The 19,548-nt window shown below is 35.8% G+C and overlaps 5 protein-coding genes across 7 annotated transcripts; 3 read left to right on the top strand and 2 right to left on the bottom strand.

Annotated features, from left to right (window-relative positions):
- Positions 1-2,393: 2,393 nt before the first annotated feature.
- LOC138889092 (diphthamide biosynthesis protein 3-like) lies at positions 2,394-4,263 on the bottom strand. 2 transcript variants are annotated; one of them, XM_070171655.1, is made up of 3 exons: positions 4,101-4,263; positions 3,583-3,799; positions 2,394-2,876 (listed from the first exon to the last, which is right to left on the bottom strand). In XM_070171655.1, exon 3 carries the CDS (start codon positions 2,828-2,830, stop codon positions 2,585-2,587), a length of 246 nt encoding a protein of 81 aa, XP_070027756.1. In that variant the 5' UTR covers positions 2,831-2,876; positions 3,583-3,799; positions 4,101-4,263; the 3' UTR covers positions 2,394-2,584. The 2 variants fall into 2 exon arrangements, with proteins under 2 accessions (XP_070027756.1, XP_070027753.1); XM_070171652.1 differs by lacking the exon at positions 3,583-3,799 and having other exon boundaries at positions 4,101-4,261.
- A 1,169-nt stretch (positions 4,264-5,432) lies between these two features.
- Positions 5,433-8,158, top strand: LOC104220205 (pentatricopeptide repeat-containing protein At2g15630, mitochondrial-like). The gene has a single exon (XM_009771030.2). It carries the CDS (start codon positions 5,514-5,516, stop codon positions 7,401-7,403), a length of 1,890 nt encoding a protein of 629 aa, XP_009769332.1. The 5' UTR covers positions 5,433-5,513; the 3' UTR covers positions 7,404-8,158.
- A 2,684-nt stretch (positions 8,159-10,842) lies between these two features.
- Positions 10,843-12,397, top strand: LOC104220210 (uncharacterized). Its single transcript, XM_070171648.1, has one exon. It carries the CDS (start codon positions 10,928-10,930, stop codon positions 12,233-12,235), a length of 1,308 nt encoding a protein of 435 aa, XP_070027749.1. The 5' UTR covers positions 10,843-10,927; the 3' UTR covers positions 12,236-12,397.
- Positions 12,398-13,057: 660 nt separating this feature from the next.
- LOC104220209 (diphthamide biosynthesis protein 3) lies at positions 13,058-14,927 on the bottom strand. 2 transcript variants are annotated; one of them, XM_009771035.2, is made up of 3 exons: positions 14,765-14,927; positions 14,247-14,463; positions 13,058-13,540 (listed from the first exon to the last, which is right to left on the bottom strand). In XM_009771035.2, exon 3 carries the CDS (start codon positions 13,492-13,494, stop codon positions 13,249-13,251), a length of 246 nt encoding a protein of 81 aa, XP_009769337.1. In that variant the 5' UTR covers positions 13,495-13,540; positions 14,247-14,463; positions 14,765-14,927; the 3' UTR covers positions 13,058-13,248. The 2 variants fall into 2 exon arrangements, with proteins under 2 accessions (XP_009769337.1, XP_009769335.1); XM_009771033.2 differs by lacking the exon at positions 14,247-14,463 and having other exon boundaries at positions 14,765-14,925.
- Positions 14,928-16,096: 1,169 nt separating this feature from the next.
- LOC104220207 (pentatricopeptide repeat-containing protein At2g15630, mitochondrial-like) lies at positions 16,097-18,856 on the top strand. The gene has a single exon (XM_009771032.2). The coding sequence runs from the start codon at positions 16,178-16,180 to the stop codon at positions 17,651-17,653; it is 1,476 nt and encodes a 491-aa protein (XP_009769334.2). The 5' UTR covers positions 16,097-16,177; the 3' UTR covers positions 17,654-18,856.
- The last annotated feature ends 692 nt before the right edge of the window (positions 18,857-19,548 follow it).

The raw sequence follows: 19,548 nt of genomic DNA, 5'->3' as shown, positions 1-19,548 counted from the left end.
GATTTTTTTTTCTCAATTTCCTCTTCCAATCTCCTAAAATCTGCCTTCTAAAGTCTGTCCAGCTCCTGTATTTATACAGGGCTGGTTGCACCCTTTTCATGCTGGATGGACCCTTTATCCCTTTAAAAATCAGAAAGTTTTTCCATTAAAACTACTTTTGAATATTTTAAAACTAAGTGCTATTTATCCTATTTTTCAGCAGCCCCATTATCCCTTGTTTCCCATTAGTATCTTAAACTATAGCCACTAACATTACATTATAATACACTAGCACTAACACTGTTTTTTACTGTTTCATTCCCAGAAATGCCCTGAAATCCTACTGTTATTACTGCTCATTAATACAAGATCAAAATCTATTATGAAACAGATTTAAAATCTGTTCAAACCTAATTATCAATCTGATTTAAAACAGCTAATACCAATTCTCTTAAGTTCCTAACACAGTTGTATCTACCCAACAATTGTGAAATTGATTTTACCTAATATCAGAATTCAACAGAACAATTCAAACTGAATTTGAAACATGTATGAATGCAGGGGCATGGTCAGTATACTGACACTGCCTGAAACCAACTGCCCAGAAATTAATACTCAAATGTTTGATAAACTTTCTGACTTATTAAACAAGAACCAACTAATTAGCAAGGACTAACTAACTGATTACAACAACATGATAATAGTCAATCAAAACAGGTGAGCAGCTTATTACAATGTATTATCATAAACGGGGATTCATAATGTAACTAATCGACGAACTTAATCGAGTCGATTACACACATTGTAAACAAACATAACCAACAGAAACATTTCACTTTAGGAATCAAATAGACGGGTAGGGGATAATATAACAAAATTGACTAAAAAAATTATGAAAAATTAAACAGACTAATGAAAACAAACATACAATACACGTAGAATACATATGAGAAATAGAAAAAATACCTCTGACCTTTCAAATACATTCCGACTTGGATTCAACTTGGATTCGTATTTTGTTTGAAATCAAACAGACTTTATTCGAAGTATTCTCAGTTGAGAATACCTCGATTAAAGTCTCTTAGACCTCAACCCTTTACTCGAATCGGAAAAATTCCAAGATTGGAATTTTTTTAGGGTTTCAGGTTCTTGGATCTTAAATCCGAACATTTCCGGGCAGATTCGAAGGGAACCAAACATGATACAAGGGTGAGGGTAGCCTAGGGGTCATTTGGTGTTAGTTTGAAACGGATCTGAGTTTGTTCTTGTTTGGTCCGAATCTTCAAAAGAAGATTCGAGAAGTTCAGAACTGATTCGAGCCAAACTAACTTCAGATCCATAACAAGGCATGCTAGGGGGTACTATGGTGTTAACTAGGGGTTGTTTGGTTTAGATCTAAACTCGGCTCGAATCTTCAAATGAAGATTCGAGAACCTTCAGGAAGATTCGAGCCCAACGGCTAACATATTTGGATAGAGGAGGTTCAGGGGGTTCTAGGGTGTTATTTTGGTGACCGGCGACGTTGATGCCGCCGGGTTTCAGGCGGTGGAATCCTAGGGCGGCTAGGGTTAGGAGTGGGGGTTTGGGGGACGATGATGAACAGTGTAGGAGGGGGGTGTTCAGTTAGGGGCCGGGGTAAGGGCTTGGGACTTATATAGGGGTGGGGTGGATTGATATCGTCCGTCCGATCAAGTAAGATGAAGGGCCAGGATTAATTCATTAAACCAAACGACGTCGTTTGGTTTAAAGTTGGGGTCGGACTGAGTCGGGTCACTGGATCGGGTTACGGGTTACGGGTAAAGGTGATGAAATCGTGTCGGTTGGTTGGATTTGATCCAATGGTCCTTGATAAATGTGGCCAAACGTCGTCGTTTGGTCTTGGCTTTGGACTGGACCAGACTTGGGCTGCCTGGATTGGGCTGTGGGGGTAATTTGATTTGGGCCTGGATTTAAATCCAGGTCCGATTTTGTATATATATATATATATTTTTTCATTTTTTCTAATTTAAATTTCTAATTGTAATTATAAAATAATTTTAACTTCACAAAAATATATTAATTACTCTATAACAATTATTTAACACATAGACAAAACATCAATCACATAGTGAAACATTTAAAATAGAACCAATGCATATTTTTGTGATTTTATTTAAATTATCTCTTAAATGTATAATTAAATCCTATATGCATGCAATATGTATTTTATTTTATTTTTTCATTTTATTATGACAATGTAAACACTTACGGACATAACACAAGTATTTAACACCAATTTACAGCAAGAGTACGTATAACACCAACTTCGATCCTACAAGTTACACCAATTTACAGCACCTCAAGAGAGCAGCATCACAATAATAAGTCTTAACATAATTATTAACTCTGCACAAGCAATCAAATAGTACGTATAATTATTGCAATCCCAATAAAATTCATAATCCAAAGAGTGGGCAAACGTCAAACAAAACCACCAACTTTTCTTTCTCAATACATCAAAATTTCAGGCAGTTAATGCCAATTCGAACTACTATGTATTACAATATGATTACCAAAATCTTCAATTGGACCCAAAAAAATAAAATAAATCGAAACTCCGAGGTTCTCAAGCGACAGCAATAGGCTGTTGTTTCGAAGGCTCAACGTGTTTCTTGGAATCTCCGATGAAATCTTCCATATTATAGATAACGGTGATATAAAGGGAACAACTAGGGCATCGGGCGATCTCTTCACCTAGCTTCAGATCTTCCTTTGTGATTTGGAACAGGTCACCGCACGGACAAGGATATGTGAAAGCTTGGAGCTCGTTGTTCCACTCCATGTCCTCAATCTCCACGTCATCGTACGACATCCCTCGCTGCTTTTGTTCTTCGTTTTTCACAGAGATTAGGGTTTTCCTGTTCGGAATTTGATAAAGGTTATAAGGTCCGTCGAAGTTGATTGGGTTTTTAAAGATCGGGAAAATTGCATCTGACGTCCTTTTAGGACTCGTTTGTTGTTTTTAAGTAACGTGAATATTAAGATGTGGTATGCAGATCTGAACACTGAATGATTATAAATTTGAATATATATATATATAAATAAAGTGATTAAATATTATATCAATTAGTGAAAATATTAACTTGAACAAAAAAAGTTATTATTTGAGATAAATTGAAATATTATAAGATATAATTTAATATTTATGTAAGATCCCATTGTTAAACTATCTGAACTATAAATAAAAATTATATATAATAACAACAATTGTAGTAACGAAATGTAACCAAAAAAATATTTTGAACGTAAAGTATTCATACAAGATATATAACTTTTAGCTTCATTTAGTAATATTATTATTTATATTATCAAGTGTTAATTCAAATTAGTAAGATGTTAGCCATATGTTTGCAATGCATTACCTTAGATCTTGATGTAAAAACTTTATTTGCTAATACAAAGATTTGAGTAGTTTAATTCAAAGTTCTAGAATATTTCTTATGTTAAAAAGTAAATATTCTTTGTTTTTTCAAAATCTTTTTTACATGGACTTGTAACGTATGACGAATAATTCAAGAGCAATAGCACATAAATATTCAGAAAGCACTGAAATATAAATCTTACTTATGTATACATTATCCGAATTCTAGCCAAATATGAAACTATAGCGGCTCTAATTTCAACAACACAGAACTTCATTATCCGAATTCTAGCCATAGCAAAGTTTCTTAATTTTGGACGAGCTTCACGGTTTATATTTCAACTAGAGAAATTGAATTTCAGTCACTAATATGCAATTCTTGAAGAAAACAAAAGAACGTTCAAAAGGGACTATGTGAATCTGCAAAAGAGAAAAAAACATTGCTAACAATTTAGAACACGTCCCAGTTAAGATTTACGATTTAGAGAATCAGGATGTCAACAAAATCAAGAAAAATTACAGAAAATTCAGAGATTCAATCAAAATATAATATCCAAAAGTGAGAACAAGACACAAATAAGAGGCAAGCAAAACCTTCTAGTTTAGCCCCTTCTCAGTCGTATTTTAAAAGGGGTTTTTTAAACCCTAAACTCGAAACTGAAATTTACCATTAGAAAAGAAACAAGATGGAGAATTCCAAGTATAATTTTCAAAATCTTACCCAGAAAAAGATTCGGCGGCGCGGCTGCTTGATCCTTGAATGAAGAGAGAGATGTGTGAAGGATTGAAATTTGTTTTGGGCTTAGAAGAAATAGCCTGATGTCAAGAGAGAGCAAAGGAGCACCGAAAAAAGAGGCGTGTATTTTCGGGATTTTTAACCTCTGGACGGAATTAAGACTCAATTAAAGGTCTGACCGAATCAGACCTATCCAGACTTTTTAAAAATAAAAAACAAATATATACTTAATGGACTATGATTCATTCAGATTCAAACCCTGCAACTAACACAAAAACAGCAACAAATTATAATCCCATTTAGTACAAGGTATAATTTCACTTAGTTGGGTATGGGAGATATAATCCCATTTAGTGAGGTCTGGAAAGGATAGTATATACGCAGACCTTATCCCTATCATAGGATAAAGAGGCTATTTTCAAATAAAACCCCAACATCCTTCTCTCCAAAAACTTCTCACCTTGCTCTTGGGGAGACTCGAACTCACAAACTCTTGGTTGGAAGTGGAGGTTGCTTACCATCACACCCTGCAAACAAATGAGGCCTTAATAACTTAGAGAAATGTAATATGACCCTGAGCTTTAGTAAATTACAACTTCAATACAGCATGTTCGGGGACTTAAGGCGGCGGGGATTAACAAACTATCATACCACAGGTGAAAACAAAAATTTATTTCTATCTACTCCTTCATTTGGCTAAAATTACTTTTACAAGTATAATTTTTAAATCAATAAATGTTTAGCCCCAAAATATAGTATTATGTTCTTTTCTAAATGGAGTCTTTTGAAATTCCTTAAGTGCCCTAGTAAAATATGTTAAACCTTTATTTGTAAGCATGCTCTAATATTTATTTATTTTAGATTAATGTTTTAATGCATAAAAATCCAATGAATTCTTGTGTAGCAGAGCAGCATGTAACATTTATCAAACGACATTAATTGGGAGGATAGTGTTACTTTAAAGTGTAAACTAGGGTATATTGTTTCTATTTTTTGGTAATTCTTTTCCAACAAACAATAGTAACTAAGCTTCAATTTCAAATATCGTTAAAATACATGCCTAGTTGAGCACATCACAGTGAAATTTATATTATCATGAAATGACAAATTTTATGTTTATTGTAACTTACTAAATCGTTCTTATTTATTTGGACTTGAGTCCGGCAACATGAACACCCTAAAAAAACAAAGGGAGTTATATAAATCAATAATTTTTATTATGATTTATAATAAATTGAATAAGGTAAAAAAATTACATTATTTAAAGAATATAAAAGAATGAAGTACAAATTAAAATTGATGCAATAGGACTGCAAATTGCCCAAAAACTCTTCTAGGCCTTATTTGGCTAAAGAGCAAAGCTTCTCTGTCCTACAGAGTACAGACTGCAGCAGCGAGATGAGAGGTGTCAAAGCTCTCAGAAGCTCCAAGCTTTCTTCACTCCCACTCCGCCATTTCTCTACACTTACACTCTCCAAATCCAAAAAATCTGCCCCTTCTCCTCCTCCCCCACTTCCCATCACTGCGAATGCCCTACGAGATTCAGTCACTTCTTCTCAGTGGCAATTCATCAAACACATTTCAGGCGAACTAAACCCCACCTTAATTTCCAACGCCCTCCCAAACCTTCGTTCATCTCCGGACCGTGTACTCACTTTCATCGAAAATATCAGCCCTAATTGCTTAGACATTACCTGTTATAGCCTCGTTATTTGCATACTCTCTCGTCTTCCCTCGCCTAAAGAGGCCACGCAGCTTCTCAAGCAAGTGATCAGTGCACGCGTTGTAACGCATAAGGAGTTTTTTGATGGGCTTGTGAGTGCTCGGGAGAAGCTGGAAATAAAGAGCTCAATTGTGTTGGATTTGCTCGTAAGGGCGTATTGTGAATTGAAGAAAGGCGAGGAGGCGTTAAAGTGTTTTTATTTATTGAAACAGAAGGGAATTTTGCCCAAGATTGAAACTTGTAATGATTTATTGAGTCTTTTTAATAAATTGAATAGGACCCATTTGGCCTGGATTGTGTATGCTGAAATGTTTAGGATGAAGATTAGTTCGACTGTATGCACGTTTAATATAATGATCAATGTTCTATGTAAAGAAGGCAAGTTGAAGAAGGCAAAGGAGTTCATTGAAAACATGCAGTGTTTAGGGGTTAAGCCAAATTTAATATCGTATAATACTGTGATTCATGGTTATTGTTTGAAGGGAGATTTTGAAGGAGCAAATAAGTTTTTTGAGACGATGATAGTAAAAGGAATTGAACCTGATTCGTACACGTTTAATTCTCTAATCAGCGGGATGGTGAAGGAGGGGAGGGAAAAGGAGGTGTCTTCGTTGTTAGAGAAAATGAAGTCGTTCGGGTTGATCCCCACAGCTGTGACTTACAATACTCTGATAGATTCATGCTGCAATAAAGGGGACTTAGAAAAGGCATTCTTTTATAGGGATGAGATGGTTAAGATTGGGGTTGTGCCGAGTGTTACTACCTATAACTTGTTGATCCATGCATTGTTTCTTGATGGCAGAATGGCGGAAACTGATGATTTGGTGAAAGAGATGGCAGAGAAGAGAGTACTCCATGATGTTATTACGTATAACATATTGATCAATGGCTATTGCAGGGCGGGGAATGCAAAGAAGGCATTTAAGTTTTATGATGAAATGTTGAGTAGGGGTCTTCGACCAACGATTGTCACTTATACATCACTTATCAAAGTCTTGGGCAAAAGAAATCGGATGAAAGAAGCAGATGATTTGGTTGTTGAAATATTACGGAAAGGGATATTCCCAGATCTAATTATGTTCAATGCATTGATTGATGGCCATTGTGCCAATGGTAACATTGTGCGTGCTTTTGATATACTGAAAGAGATGAATAAAATGAACGTTCAGCCTGATGAAGTTACCTACAATTGTCTAATGCAAGGGTATTGTAGGGAGAGTAAAGTTGAAGAAGCTTGTGCGCTTCTCGAGGAGATGAAGGGAAGAGGAATTAAACCTGATCATATCAGCTATAACACTCTAATCAGTGGGTATAGTAAGAGAGGTGACATGGATAATGCATTCAAAGTTCGTGATGACATGTTAAGTGCAGGTTTTAACCCTACTCTTCTCACTTACAATGCTCTCATACAAGGTTTATGCAAAAAACAGGAAGGTGTACTTGCTGAGGAACTTCTCAAAGAAATGGTTAGTAAAGGCATTACTCCCGATGACAGCACTTATCTTGCTTTGATTGAAGGGATTGGTGATGTTGATGGTTTCTTGGGGAGAAACGATCCATCATAAGGTAACTTGTCAGGTTCCTGTTTGCCGCTGGCAACTCCTTGGTGATTGTTTGGATATAACCGACTCGATTGATTTGGAGTACTTGGTGGAACTGAAACATCCACAAAGCTCATCCTTCCCAAGTCGCTTGCATTTTCACATTTTTCTCATCAGATTGACATGACAGTCCAACTACATAGCCAGACATGCTCTGCGTCATCGCCCCTTAGGGTTTGGCCAGAAAGGGTCCATCTCGGTGTACCCATGTGTATTTTGCAAACATGTTACTCTTGGATATAGCCCACTAGCCAAAGCTACTTCTCTGTACTGACGATGGAACGCCATTTCATCCTCCTCCTGAAGAAAAACTGAGTATTGGGGGAAAACCATGCCAAGAAGCTTCCCTTATTAGAGAAAAGAGAAAAGCTTCCAGAATAAATGGTCCAGACCTGTCAAATGAAGAGGACAGGAAATGTGATAATTATTTTGTTTAAGACCAGTAGCTGTGAAAATATTTATATCAGGATTTCTTGAAGCAATAATATTTATCTCAAATTTGTTTGCCAAGGAGTTAAATGTACTTGAATGGACTCTAGACTAGGTTTTCACTCTGTGGAGAGCTGTAAAAGCAGTGGAGGTATGCGTAGTAAACGAGGTTAGAGAATGGGCTCTGCTAGTTGCATGCACTGTAAGTTTCAAGCTGATATTGGCTTGTAAAGTATTGTACATCCATAGCAACCTTACATTGGCCAATGATTCACAACTAGCTGATATTACTTGATGAGCCCCAATCATTGTTTTGCTTTTGCAGTCTCCAATCTTCAACATATTTGTTTATATTATACTCATGGATTGGTTGAAGTTCTTTTTCTTTCTCTCATTATCGGGGTAAGTAGAGCTGCTTAATTGGGCTTAATTTCTGAAAATACATCATATTTCTAGCCTGCAGTTTGTATAAGCTGAGTCACTTGATTACACCTCAACTGTTTACTCTGTTTATGTTTCTCCGATATATGTGCTAGATGCTGTGAATTGTAAGCTCTTCTCATTTAAGTGTTTTAAATGCAAGAGGCTATGACCTACTTGGCAGGATTAGCTGGTTTTAAGAATATCACAGAATCGGGGTTATAGCCTGGTTATATGTAATGTCGGTAAGTTAAATATGTAATCTATAGGTTTACCACATATTCACCTGTTACATGCTTTGTAAAATCTACCCTTTTTTCTTTGTCTTCTCTGTCACTGATAAAGAATTTCGTAGATTTTGAACATTGCAGTCTGCCAGTCTGGAAACAATTTTCCACATCTTCAGGAAAGAAAAGTTGGAAGCTCTTTAACCTTACTCTCCAATTTCATGTTTAATAAATGGTAAGTATCGCAAGAAATTTGTGTCTGGAACAAGGGGGATTGCTAGTTTGTCAAATTTAGTAGTACAAGATATTGGGATAGTATCCTTTCTATGTTTAATCTCATAGAAGCACTCCTTTTTTCCTTCAGGTTACTGAGGATTTATTTTCATGCAAAAGAAACTGACCATCTGTATAAACTTATTGTCTTTCAATGAGATTAATATTCATCAAATGCCATTTCTTATGTCACCTTGTCACCTTTATCTTTTGTCTTTTACTCTTAATGATCCTGTAAGGCTGCGCATTGATGGATTGACACTTTATGTCCATGTTGCTTGTGGAAATACATGTTAACTGTTTCAGTGCTAGTCCGGGGTAGCACTGAGCACCAGTCCTTGCTTCTGAGCCATTAGCAACTTGCTAATGGTTGCTGCAACCCTGCGACCAAAGGTTGAAGCCATCAAATTGTTTAAGGGTGCAATTCTTATAAGCACGTTAGTTAAATCAGTTGGTCTTGCGTATTTTAATTGTTGGAAGCATCATACATTACTGATTATTACTCTCAATTACTATCTCACTATCGGTTCCCTTTAACACCTGAGTTGTTTGACCAGTAAAAAGTAACTTCATAATTCATCAGATTACAGACAAATACAAAGCTAAGCTGTTTGAGTCTAGAACGCCAAGGTGGTATTTAAGCTAAACCAATTATAAAAGATCTACACGTTGCAGGAGCACCATTCTTGTAAACTGTTTTGTATAATTAACATTCGACGACCTGGGATTCCAGATGCAAAGGGTTATGTGTATCTTACTGGTATGCAGTTTGTTTGTGCCAGGTGTGGTGCTGGTTGGTGAATATAGTATAAAATTAAAGCGCTCTACCTACGGTCGCATTACTACTTACTAGCGTTCCATATTATTATTTTTCGACAACACGTGTAGTATTTTTTTATTGGGCGTACAGTCAAATCTCTCTATAACAATTTTTTTTTCCTCAGAACTGATTTTTTAAGTTATATTTTACCTCTCTATAACAACTTTTTACCTATAACAGCAACAACCATGTTTATAGCAGAACACTCTTTGTAAAATTACCTCTCTATAATAGCCATATTATTAAGATTAACAAAGTTTCTATAGATATAAAATTTGAAGATTTGCACATGATATCTTTTCCATTTGATAAATTCCAAAATATGTATGTATAGAAAATTTAACTGTTAAGCTCTTAGATTATTTTCAAAGGAAAGCTATTGGATACCTTTTTACTGAAAATTTGGACATGTGCCAATTCAAGCGTTATGTTGCTAGTAATAGAATAAAATCTACTAAAAAGCTACAAATACAAAGTTCTTCTATCAATCTTGAAAGAATTTATTTTTCTAGGTATCTTTAAAATGTCTTCCTTAGAGTTTAAATCTTTATACATTTAGCTATGAATTTTATTAATAATATATTAGCTTTCTTCGATATTTAACTAGTGAAATATGCATAATTTTTGAGATTTTAAATTTGAATTTTTTTCTTATCTTTTATATGTAACATAAAAAATTTAAAATAAGTAGTTTTTGGATAATTTTTATTTATAACAGCCAAAAAATATTTAAACGTCAAATGTTATTATAAATGTATAATAGTCATTCACTATAAAAGTCAGAAAACCAAAAAATATCGGAATAAACGAGACTTGTTATTGAGAGGAATAGTGCATTACAATTTACAACCCACTGATAAAATAAATAAGTATAATACTCTATTTAGCAAGTTGTCTTTGTTGGCCGGCGGTCGACGTTACTGAAGAAAGTCAGAGTTGCTTCCCGGCCAAACTTTATCTTAAGAAAAAGGCAGGGAAACCCAAAAAAAAGGTAATAAAGGCATCCAAAGGAGGCAATTACGTAGTTTGGAAGCCCCCTTCTTTTGACCAAATAGTCTAACTCTAGTTCTATAGAGTAAAAGCTGCATACATGGCGCAAAGATAGCAGAATCAAAAGAATCTTATGTTTCAAAGTTGTTTTTGTCTCGAGATCCAGGAAATACTATAAACAAGTTCACTTCTTTTAACCTCATCTTTACTCCACTGGGTCTCCTTTTTTTTTAGGGGGGGGGGGGGCTGAAATGAGCTACACATAAGACTATTCTGATAGAACTTCGTACCACTAGCTGCATTTCCTTAAGCAAAGCTTTGGTTAACCCATGACTCGATTCTCGTCAAGAAGCAGATGTTCATACCCTTTACTGGTTTGTAGCTTGGTGGGGTTCTTTATTCTGCTTCATTTCTCATCCTTGGGTAGTTACAGAGGTTCTCAGGATGGCCAGATCCGAGAAGGGGTGAATGCAAATCTTCAGTCCTTTATTCATGAATATGAAGAGTTGGAGGACATCAAAATTCCTCAGCAAAGAGGAAGCCAATCTTCAGAAGCCAATGTCCTAATTGATGAATTCCTTGACAAGTCTTCTAAACTCAGGCACAATTTCTTTCCTGACCGGAGAACTAGCATAGACCCTCGAAAGAATACTAAAGATGACAGCTTTTACTATTACCCCGGGAGAATTTGGTTAGATACTGATGGACATCCAATTCAAGCTCATGGTGGTGGAATTCTTTATGATAAAAGATCAAGAATGTATTATTGGTATGGCGAGTACAAGAATGGTCCTACTTATCGAGCCCCTGGGAAGAACATAGCTCGAGTAGACATAATTGGTGTTGGCTGCTACTCTTCTAAAGATTTATGGACTTGGAAGAATGAGGGTATTGTATTAGCCGCGGAGGAAATGGATGAGGCTCATGACCTTCACAAGTCTAAAGTGTTAGAGAGGCCTAAAGTGATCTACAATGAGAAGACAGGTAAATATGTAATGTGGATGCATATCGATGATGCTAATTATACTAAAGCCTCTGTTGGAATTGCCATAAGCAATTCCCCTACTGGTCCTTTTCGATATCTATATAGTAAAAGGCCTCATGATTTTGAAAGCAGGGACATGACTTTGTTCAAAGATGATGATGGAAAGGCATATGTCATTTACTCCTCTGTTCACAACAGGGAGCTTCATATTGGTCTTCTTGATCAAGATTATGTCGATGTTGCAAATGTTATGTCAAGGGTTCTTGTAGGTCAGTATAGGGAGGCACCGGCCTTGTTCAAGCACAAAGGAACTTACTACATGATCACATCAGGGTGCAGTGGTTGGGCACCAAATGAGGTGCTGGCTCATATGGCTGAATCAATTATGGGACCATGGGTAAGTATAGGCAACCCATGTATAGGTGCAAACAAAGTTTTTCAAGTCACTACATTCTTTGCTCAGAGCACATATGTGCTCCCTATTTCTCCTGGTTCGTTTATTTTCATGGCTGATCGATGGAATTCAGATGATTTGGGTGAGTCTAGGTATGTATGGCTTCCTTTAACTGTGGAGGAAGAAGCTAGCAGTCGGCGACAAAGAGTATCTATCTTTTGGCATAAAAGATGGAAGCTTCTTAAAAGTCTTGTTTAGAAGTAAGCTTATAATTTTCTTCTGAAACAGTGGTTATTCTCATCATAGAGTAGTTTACTAGCCTTTTATGAAGTATGTACAATGTGAAGTGATACAAGCTGTTTATCAAAATAACTTGTTACCTTGTTGGAACTAGAATTACACACAGCTTTAATCCATATATATCAAGATGTATGATTGCAGCTTCTCATGCCTTGTTAATAGAGGCAGATCGAGGATTTCAAAAGGATGGGTGCACTATTGTGAAGAGGCGAATCTGGAATTTATATTTGATTGGTTTAATTTTAATCTCTTACCTTGGCCCACTACACTTTTAAAATTATAGATTCAAAATTATATTCTTTTTGAAATTTTAGTCATTTTCACATATATATATCTATACTGCGTGCCGAAAACAAGACCATTGGGATTGAAACCGCCAATTTCACTTGTAGAGGTGTACCCAATAATAAATTGCACCATAATAGTCTTTGCACATGGGTTCACGCACACATATTTAAGTAATTTTGAAGCAATATAATATTGTTATACATGGTTTAGGGAGACAAGTATGGGTTCACGTGAACCCATATCCCTCGACTAAGATATCCTATTGTGATTCTTAAGGTTAGTTATTTAGTACTTTCCACATTCAAAACACAGCTAGAATTACCACTGCTATAGCTTCAACTTACAGCATCAGGTAACAAAATAATACAGTATAAGTTCAAGCTTCGATCCTACAAGTTACACCAATTTACAGCACCTCAAGAGAGCAGCATCACAATAATAAGTCTTAACATAATTATTAACTCTGCACAAGCAATCAAATAGTACGTATAATTATTGCAATCCCAATAAAATTCATAATCCAAAGAGTGGGCAAACGTCAAACAAAACCACCAACTTTTCTTTCTCAATACATCAAAATTTCAGGCAGTTAATGCCAATTCGAACTACTATGTATTACAATATGATTACCAAAATCTTCAATTGGACCCAAAAAAATAAAATAAATCGAAACTCCGAGGTTCTCAAGCGACAGCAATAGGCTGTTGTTTCGAAGGCTCAACGTGTTTCTTGGAATCTCCGATGAAATCTTCCATATTATAGATAACGGTGATATAAAGGGAACAACTAGGGCATCGGGCGATCTCTTCACCTAGCTTCAGATCTTCCTTTGTGATTTGGAACAGGTCACCGCACGGACAAGGATATGTGAAAGCTTGGAGCTCGTTGTTCCACTCCATGTCCTCAATCTCCACGTCATCGTACGACATCCCTCGCTGCTTTTGTTCTTCGTTTTTCACAGAGATTAGGGTTTTCCTGTTCGGAATTTGATAAAGGTTATAAGGTCCGTCGAAGTTGATTGGGTTTTTAAAGATCGGGAAAATTGCATCTGACGTCCTTTTAGGACTCGTTTGTTGTTTTTAAGTAACGTGAATATTAAGATGTGGTATGCAGATCTGAACACTGAATGATTATAAATTTGAATATATATATATATAAATAAAGTGATTAAATATTATATCAATTAGTGAAAATATTAACTTGAACAAAAAAAGTTATTATTTGAGATAAATTGAAATATTATAAGATATAATTTAATATTTATGTAAGATCCCATTGTTAAACTATCTGAACTATAAATAAAAATTATATATAATAACAACAATTGTAGTAACGAAATGTAACCAAAAAAATATTTTGAACGTAAAGTATTCATACAAGATATATAACTTTTAGCTTCATTTAGTAATATTATTATTTATATTATCAAGTGTTAATTCAAATTAGTAAGATGTTAGCCATATGTTTGCAATGCATTACCTTAGATCTTGATGTAAAAACTTTATTTGCTAATACAAAGATTTGAGTAGTTTAATTCAAAGTTCTAGAATATTTCTTATGTTAAAAAGTAAATATTCTTTGTTTTTTCAAAATCTTTTTTACATGGACTTGTAACGTATGACGAATAATTCAAGAGCAATAGCACATAAATATTCAGAAAGCACTGAAATATAAATCTTACTTATGTATACATTATCCGAATTCTAGCCAAATATGAAACTATAGCGGCTCTAATTTCAACAACACAGAACTTCATTATCCGAATTCTAGCCATAGCAAAGTTTCTTAATTTTGGACGAGCTTCACGGTTTATATTTCAACTAGAGAAATTGAATTTCAGTCACTAATATGCAATTCTTGAAGAAAACAAAAGAACGTTCAAAAGGGACTATGTGAATCTGCAAAAGAGAAAAAAACATTGCTAACAATTTAGAACACGTCCCAGTTAAGATTTACGATTTAGAGAATCAGGATGTCAACAAAATCAAGAAAAATTACAGAAAATTCAGAGATTCAATCAAAATATAATATCCAAAAGTGAGAACAAGACACAAATAAGAGGCAAGCAAAACCTTCTAGTTTAGCCCCTTCTCAGTCGTATTTTAAAAGGGGTTTTTTAAACCCTAAACTCGAAACTGAAATTTACCATTAGAAAAGAAACAAGATGGAGAATTCCAAGTATAATTTTCAAAATCTTACCCAGAAAAAGATTCGGCGGCGCGGCTGCTTGATCCTTGAATGAAGAGAGAGATGTGTGAAGGATTGAAATTTGTTTTGGGCTTAGAAGAAATAGCCTGATGTCAAGAGAGAGCAAAGGAGCACCGAAAAAAGAGGCGTGTATTTTCGGGATTTTTAACCTCTGGACGGAATTAAGACTCAATTAAAGGTCTGACCGAATCAGACCTATCCAGACTTTTTAAAAATAAAAAACAAATATATACTTAATGGACTATGATTCATTCAGATTCAAACCCTGCAACTAACACAAAAACAGCAACAAATTATAATCCCATTTAGTACAAGGTATAATTTCACTTAGTTGGGTATGGGAGATATAATCCCATTTAGTGAGGTCTGGAAAGGATAGTATATACGCAGACCTTATCCCTATCATAGGATAAAGAGGCTATTTTCAAATAAAACCCCAACATCCTTCTCTCCAAAAACTTCTCACCTTGCTCTTGGGGAGACTCGAACTCACAAACTCTTGGTTGGAAGTGGAGGTTGCTTACCATCACACCCTGCAAACAAATGAGGCCTTAATAACTTAGAGAAATGTAATATGACCCTGAGCTTTAGTAAATTACAACTTCAATACAGCATGTTCGGGGACTTAAGGCGGCGGGGATTAACAAACTATCATACCACAGGTGAAAACAAAAATTTATTTCTATCTACTCCTTCATTTGGCTAAAATTACTTTTACAAGTATAATTTTTAAATCAATAAATGTTTAGCCCCAAAATATAGTATTATGTTCTTTTCTAAATGGAGTCTTTTGAAATTCCTTAAGTGCCCTAGTAAAATATGTTAAACCTTTATTTGTAAGCATGCTCTAATATTTATTTATTTTAGATTAATGTTTTAATGCATAAAAATCCAATGAATTCTTGTGTAGCAGAGCAGCATGTAACATTTATCAAACGACATTAATTGGGAGGATAGTGTTACTTTAAAGTGTAAACTAGGGTATATTGTTTCTATTTTTTGGTAATTCTTTTCCAACAAACAATAGTAACTAAGCTTCAATTTCAAATATCGTTAAAATACATGCCTAGTTGAGCACATCACAGTGAAATTTATATTATCATGAAATGACAAATTTTATGTTTATTGTAACTTACTAAATCGTTCTTATTTATTTGGACTTGAGTCCGGCAACATGAACACCCTAAAAAAACAAAGGGAGTTATATAAATCAATAATTTTTATTATGATTTATAATAAATTGAATAAGGTAAAAAAATTACATTATTTAAAGAATATAAAAGAATGAAGTACAAATTAAAATTGATGCAATAGGACTGCAAATTGCCCAAAAACTCTTCTAGGCCTTATTTGGCTAAAGAGCAAAGCTTCTCTGTCCTACAGAGTACAGACTGCAGCAGCGAGATGAGAGGTGTCAAAGCTCTCAGAAGCTCCAAGCTTTCTTCACTCCCACTCCGCCATTTCTCTACACTTACACTCTCCAAATCCAAAAAATCTGCCCCTTCTCCTCCTCCCCCACTTCCCATCACTGCGAATGCCCTACGAGATTCAGTCACTTCTTCTCAGTGGCAATTCATCAAACACATTTCAGGCGAACTAAACCCCACCTTAATTTCCAACGCCCTCCCAAACCTTCGTTCATCTCCGGACCGTGTACTCACTTTCATCGAAAATATCAGCCCTAATTGCTTAGACATTACCTGTTATAGCCTCGTTATTTGCATACTCTCTCGTCTTCCCTCGCCTAAAGAGGCCACGCAGCTTCTCAAGCAAGTGATCAGTGCACGCGTTGTAACGCATAAGGAGTTTTTTGATGGGCTTGTGAGTGCTCGGGAGAAGCTGGAAATAAAGAGCTCAATTGTGTTGGATTTGCTCGTAAGGGCGTATTGTGAATTGAAGAAAGGCGAGGAGGCGTTAAAGTGTTTTTATTTATTGAAACAGAAGGGAATTTTGCCCAAGATTGAAACTTGTAATGATTTATTGAGTCTTTTTAATAAATTGAATAGGACCCATTTGGCCTGGATTGTGTATGCTGAAATGTTTAGGATGAAGATTAGTTCGACTGTATGCACGTTTAATATAATGATCAATGTTCTATGTAAAGAAGGCAAGTTGAAGAAGGCAAAGGAGTTCATTGAAAACATGCAGTGTTTAGGGGTTAAGCCAAATTTAATATCGTATAATACTGTGATTCATGGTTATTGTTCGAAGGGGGATGTTGAAGGAGCAAATAAGTTTTTCGAGACGATGACAGTAAAAGGAATTGCGCCTGATTTGTATACGTTTAATTCTCTAATCAGCGGGATGGTGAAGGAGGGGAGGGAAAAGGAGGTGTCTTCATTGTCAGAGAAAATGAAGTCGTTCGGGTTGATCCCTACAGCTGTGACTTACAATACTCTGATAGATTCATGCTGCAATAAAGGGGACTTAGAAAAGGCATTCTTTTATAGGGATGAGATGGTTAAGATTGGGGTTGCGCCGAGCGTTACTACCTATAACTTGTTGATCCATGCATTGTTTCTTGATGGCAGAATGGCGGAAACTGATGATCTGGTGAAAGAGATGGCAGTGAAGAGAGTACTTCCTGATAGTATTACATATAACATATTGATCAATGGCTATTGCAGGGCGGGAAATCCAAAGAAGGCATTTAAGTTCTATGATGAAATGTTGAGTAAGGGTCTCCAACCAACGATTGTCACTTATACATCACTTATCAAAGTCTTGGGCAAACGGAATCGGATGAAAGAAGCAGATGATTTGGTTGTTGAAATATTGCGGAAAGGGCTATTCCCAGATCTAATTATGTTCAATGCATTGATTGATGGCCATTGTGCCAATGGTAACGTTGTGCGTGCTTTTGATATACTGAAGGAATGAATAAAATGAACGTTCAGCCTGATGAAGTTACCTACAACTGTCTGATGCAAGGGTATTGTTGGGAGAGTAAAGTTGAAGAAGCTTGTGCCCTTCTCAAGGAGATGAAGGGAAGAGGAATTAAACCTGATCATATCAGCTATAACACACTAATCAGTGGGTACAGTAAGAGAGGTGACATGGATGATGCATTCAAAGTTCGTGATGACATGTTAAGTGCAGGTTTTAACCCTACTCTTCTCACTTACAATGCTCTCATACAAGGTTTATGCAAAAAACAGGAAGGTGTACTTGCCGAGGAACTTCTCAAAGAAATGGTTAGTAAAGGCATTACTCCTGATGATAGCACTTATCTTGCTTTGATTGAAGGGATTGGTGATGTTGATAGTTTCTTGGAGAGAAAAGATCCATCATAAGGTAACTTGTCAGGTTCCTGTTTGCAGCTTACAACTCCTTGGTGATTCGTTGGATAGAACTGACTCGATTGAGTTGAAATACTTGCTGGAACTGAAACGTCCACACAGTTCATCCTTCCCTAGTCGCTTGCATTTTCACATTTTTCTAATCAGATTGACATAACAGTCCAACTACATAGCCAGATATGCTCTGCTTCATTTCCCCTTAGTGTTTGGCCAGAAAGGGACCATCTCTGTATATTCCATGTGTATGTTGCAAATATTTTACTCGTGCATACAGCCACAGGCCAGAGCTACTTCTCTGTATTGAAGATGGAACGCTATTTCATCGTCCTCCTGAAGAAAAGATTAGTGTTGGGGGAAAACCATGCCAAGAAGCTTCCTTATTACAGAAAAAGGGAAAAAGTGTCCAGAATATATGGTCCAGACCTGTCAAATGAAGGGACAGGAAATGTGATATTTAAGACCAGTAACTGAGTTTCTGGAGTGGCGAACATATTCATATCAGGAATTCTTGAAGCAATAATTTTTATCTCAAATTTGTTTCCCGAGGAGTTAAATGTACTTGAATGGACTTTGGACTAGGTTTTCACTCTGTGAGATGCTTCTATAGCACATTCATAGATGTTGAAGAGTATTGGAGGTATGTGTAGTAAACGAGATTAGAAAATCGGCTCTGCTAGTTGCATGCACTGTAAGTTTCACGCTGATATTGGCTTGTAAAATATAGTACATCCAAAAGCAATCTTATATTGGCCAACTAATTCACAATTCTGAGAGCTAGCTGATATTACTTGATGAGCCCCAATCATAATTTCGCTTTTGCAGTCTCCAATTTTCAACATTTTTGTCTATATTATACTCATAACTATGGTTGAAGTTCTTTTCTCTCTCTCTCTCTATCAGGATAAGTAGGCTGCTTAATTGGGCTTAAATTCTGAAAATACGTCATATTTCTACCTGCAGTTTGTACAAGGCTACAAGCTGAGGCGCTGGTTACACCTCAACTGTTTACTCTTATGTTTCTCAGAAACATATATGCAAGATGCTGTGAATGATAAGCTCTTTTCCTTTAAATTTTTTAAATGCAATAGGTTATGACCTACTTCACAGGATTAGCTGGTTTTACAAGGATACCATAGAATCGGGATGTTGCTTAAGTCTGGTTATATGTAATATCGGTAAGTTAAGTATGTAGCCTATAGGTTTACCACATCTTCACCTTTTACATCCTTTGTAAAATCTACCCTTTTTTTGTCTTCTCTGTCACTGATAAAGACTTCCGTAGATTTTGAACATTGCAGTCTGGGAAACAATTTTTCCACATCTTCAGGAAAGAAGACTTGGAAGCTCTTTAAGCTTACTCTCCAATTTCATGTTTAATGAATGGTAAATATCCCAAGAATTTTGTGTCTCTGGAACAAGGGGGACTGCTAGTTTGTCACAACTAATAGTACAGTATGTAGTGGGATAATATCCTTT

The sequence above is a fragment of the Nicotiana sylvestris genome, chromosome 1, assembly GCF_000393655.2.
Source record: "Nicotiana sylvestris chromosome 1, ASM39365v2, whole genome shotgun sequence".
NCBI classification, from domain to species: domain Eukaryota; kingdom Viridiplantae; phylum Streptophyta; class Magnoliopsida; order Solanales; family Solanaceae; genus Nicotiana; species Nicotiana sylvestris.
Note: the sequence above shows the minus strand (reverse complement) of the source record. Positions and strands in the feature narration are given on the sequence as shown.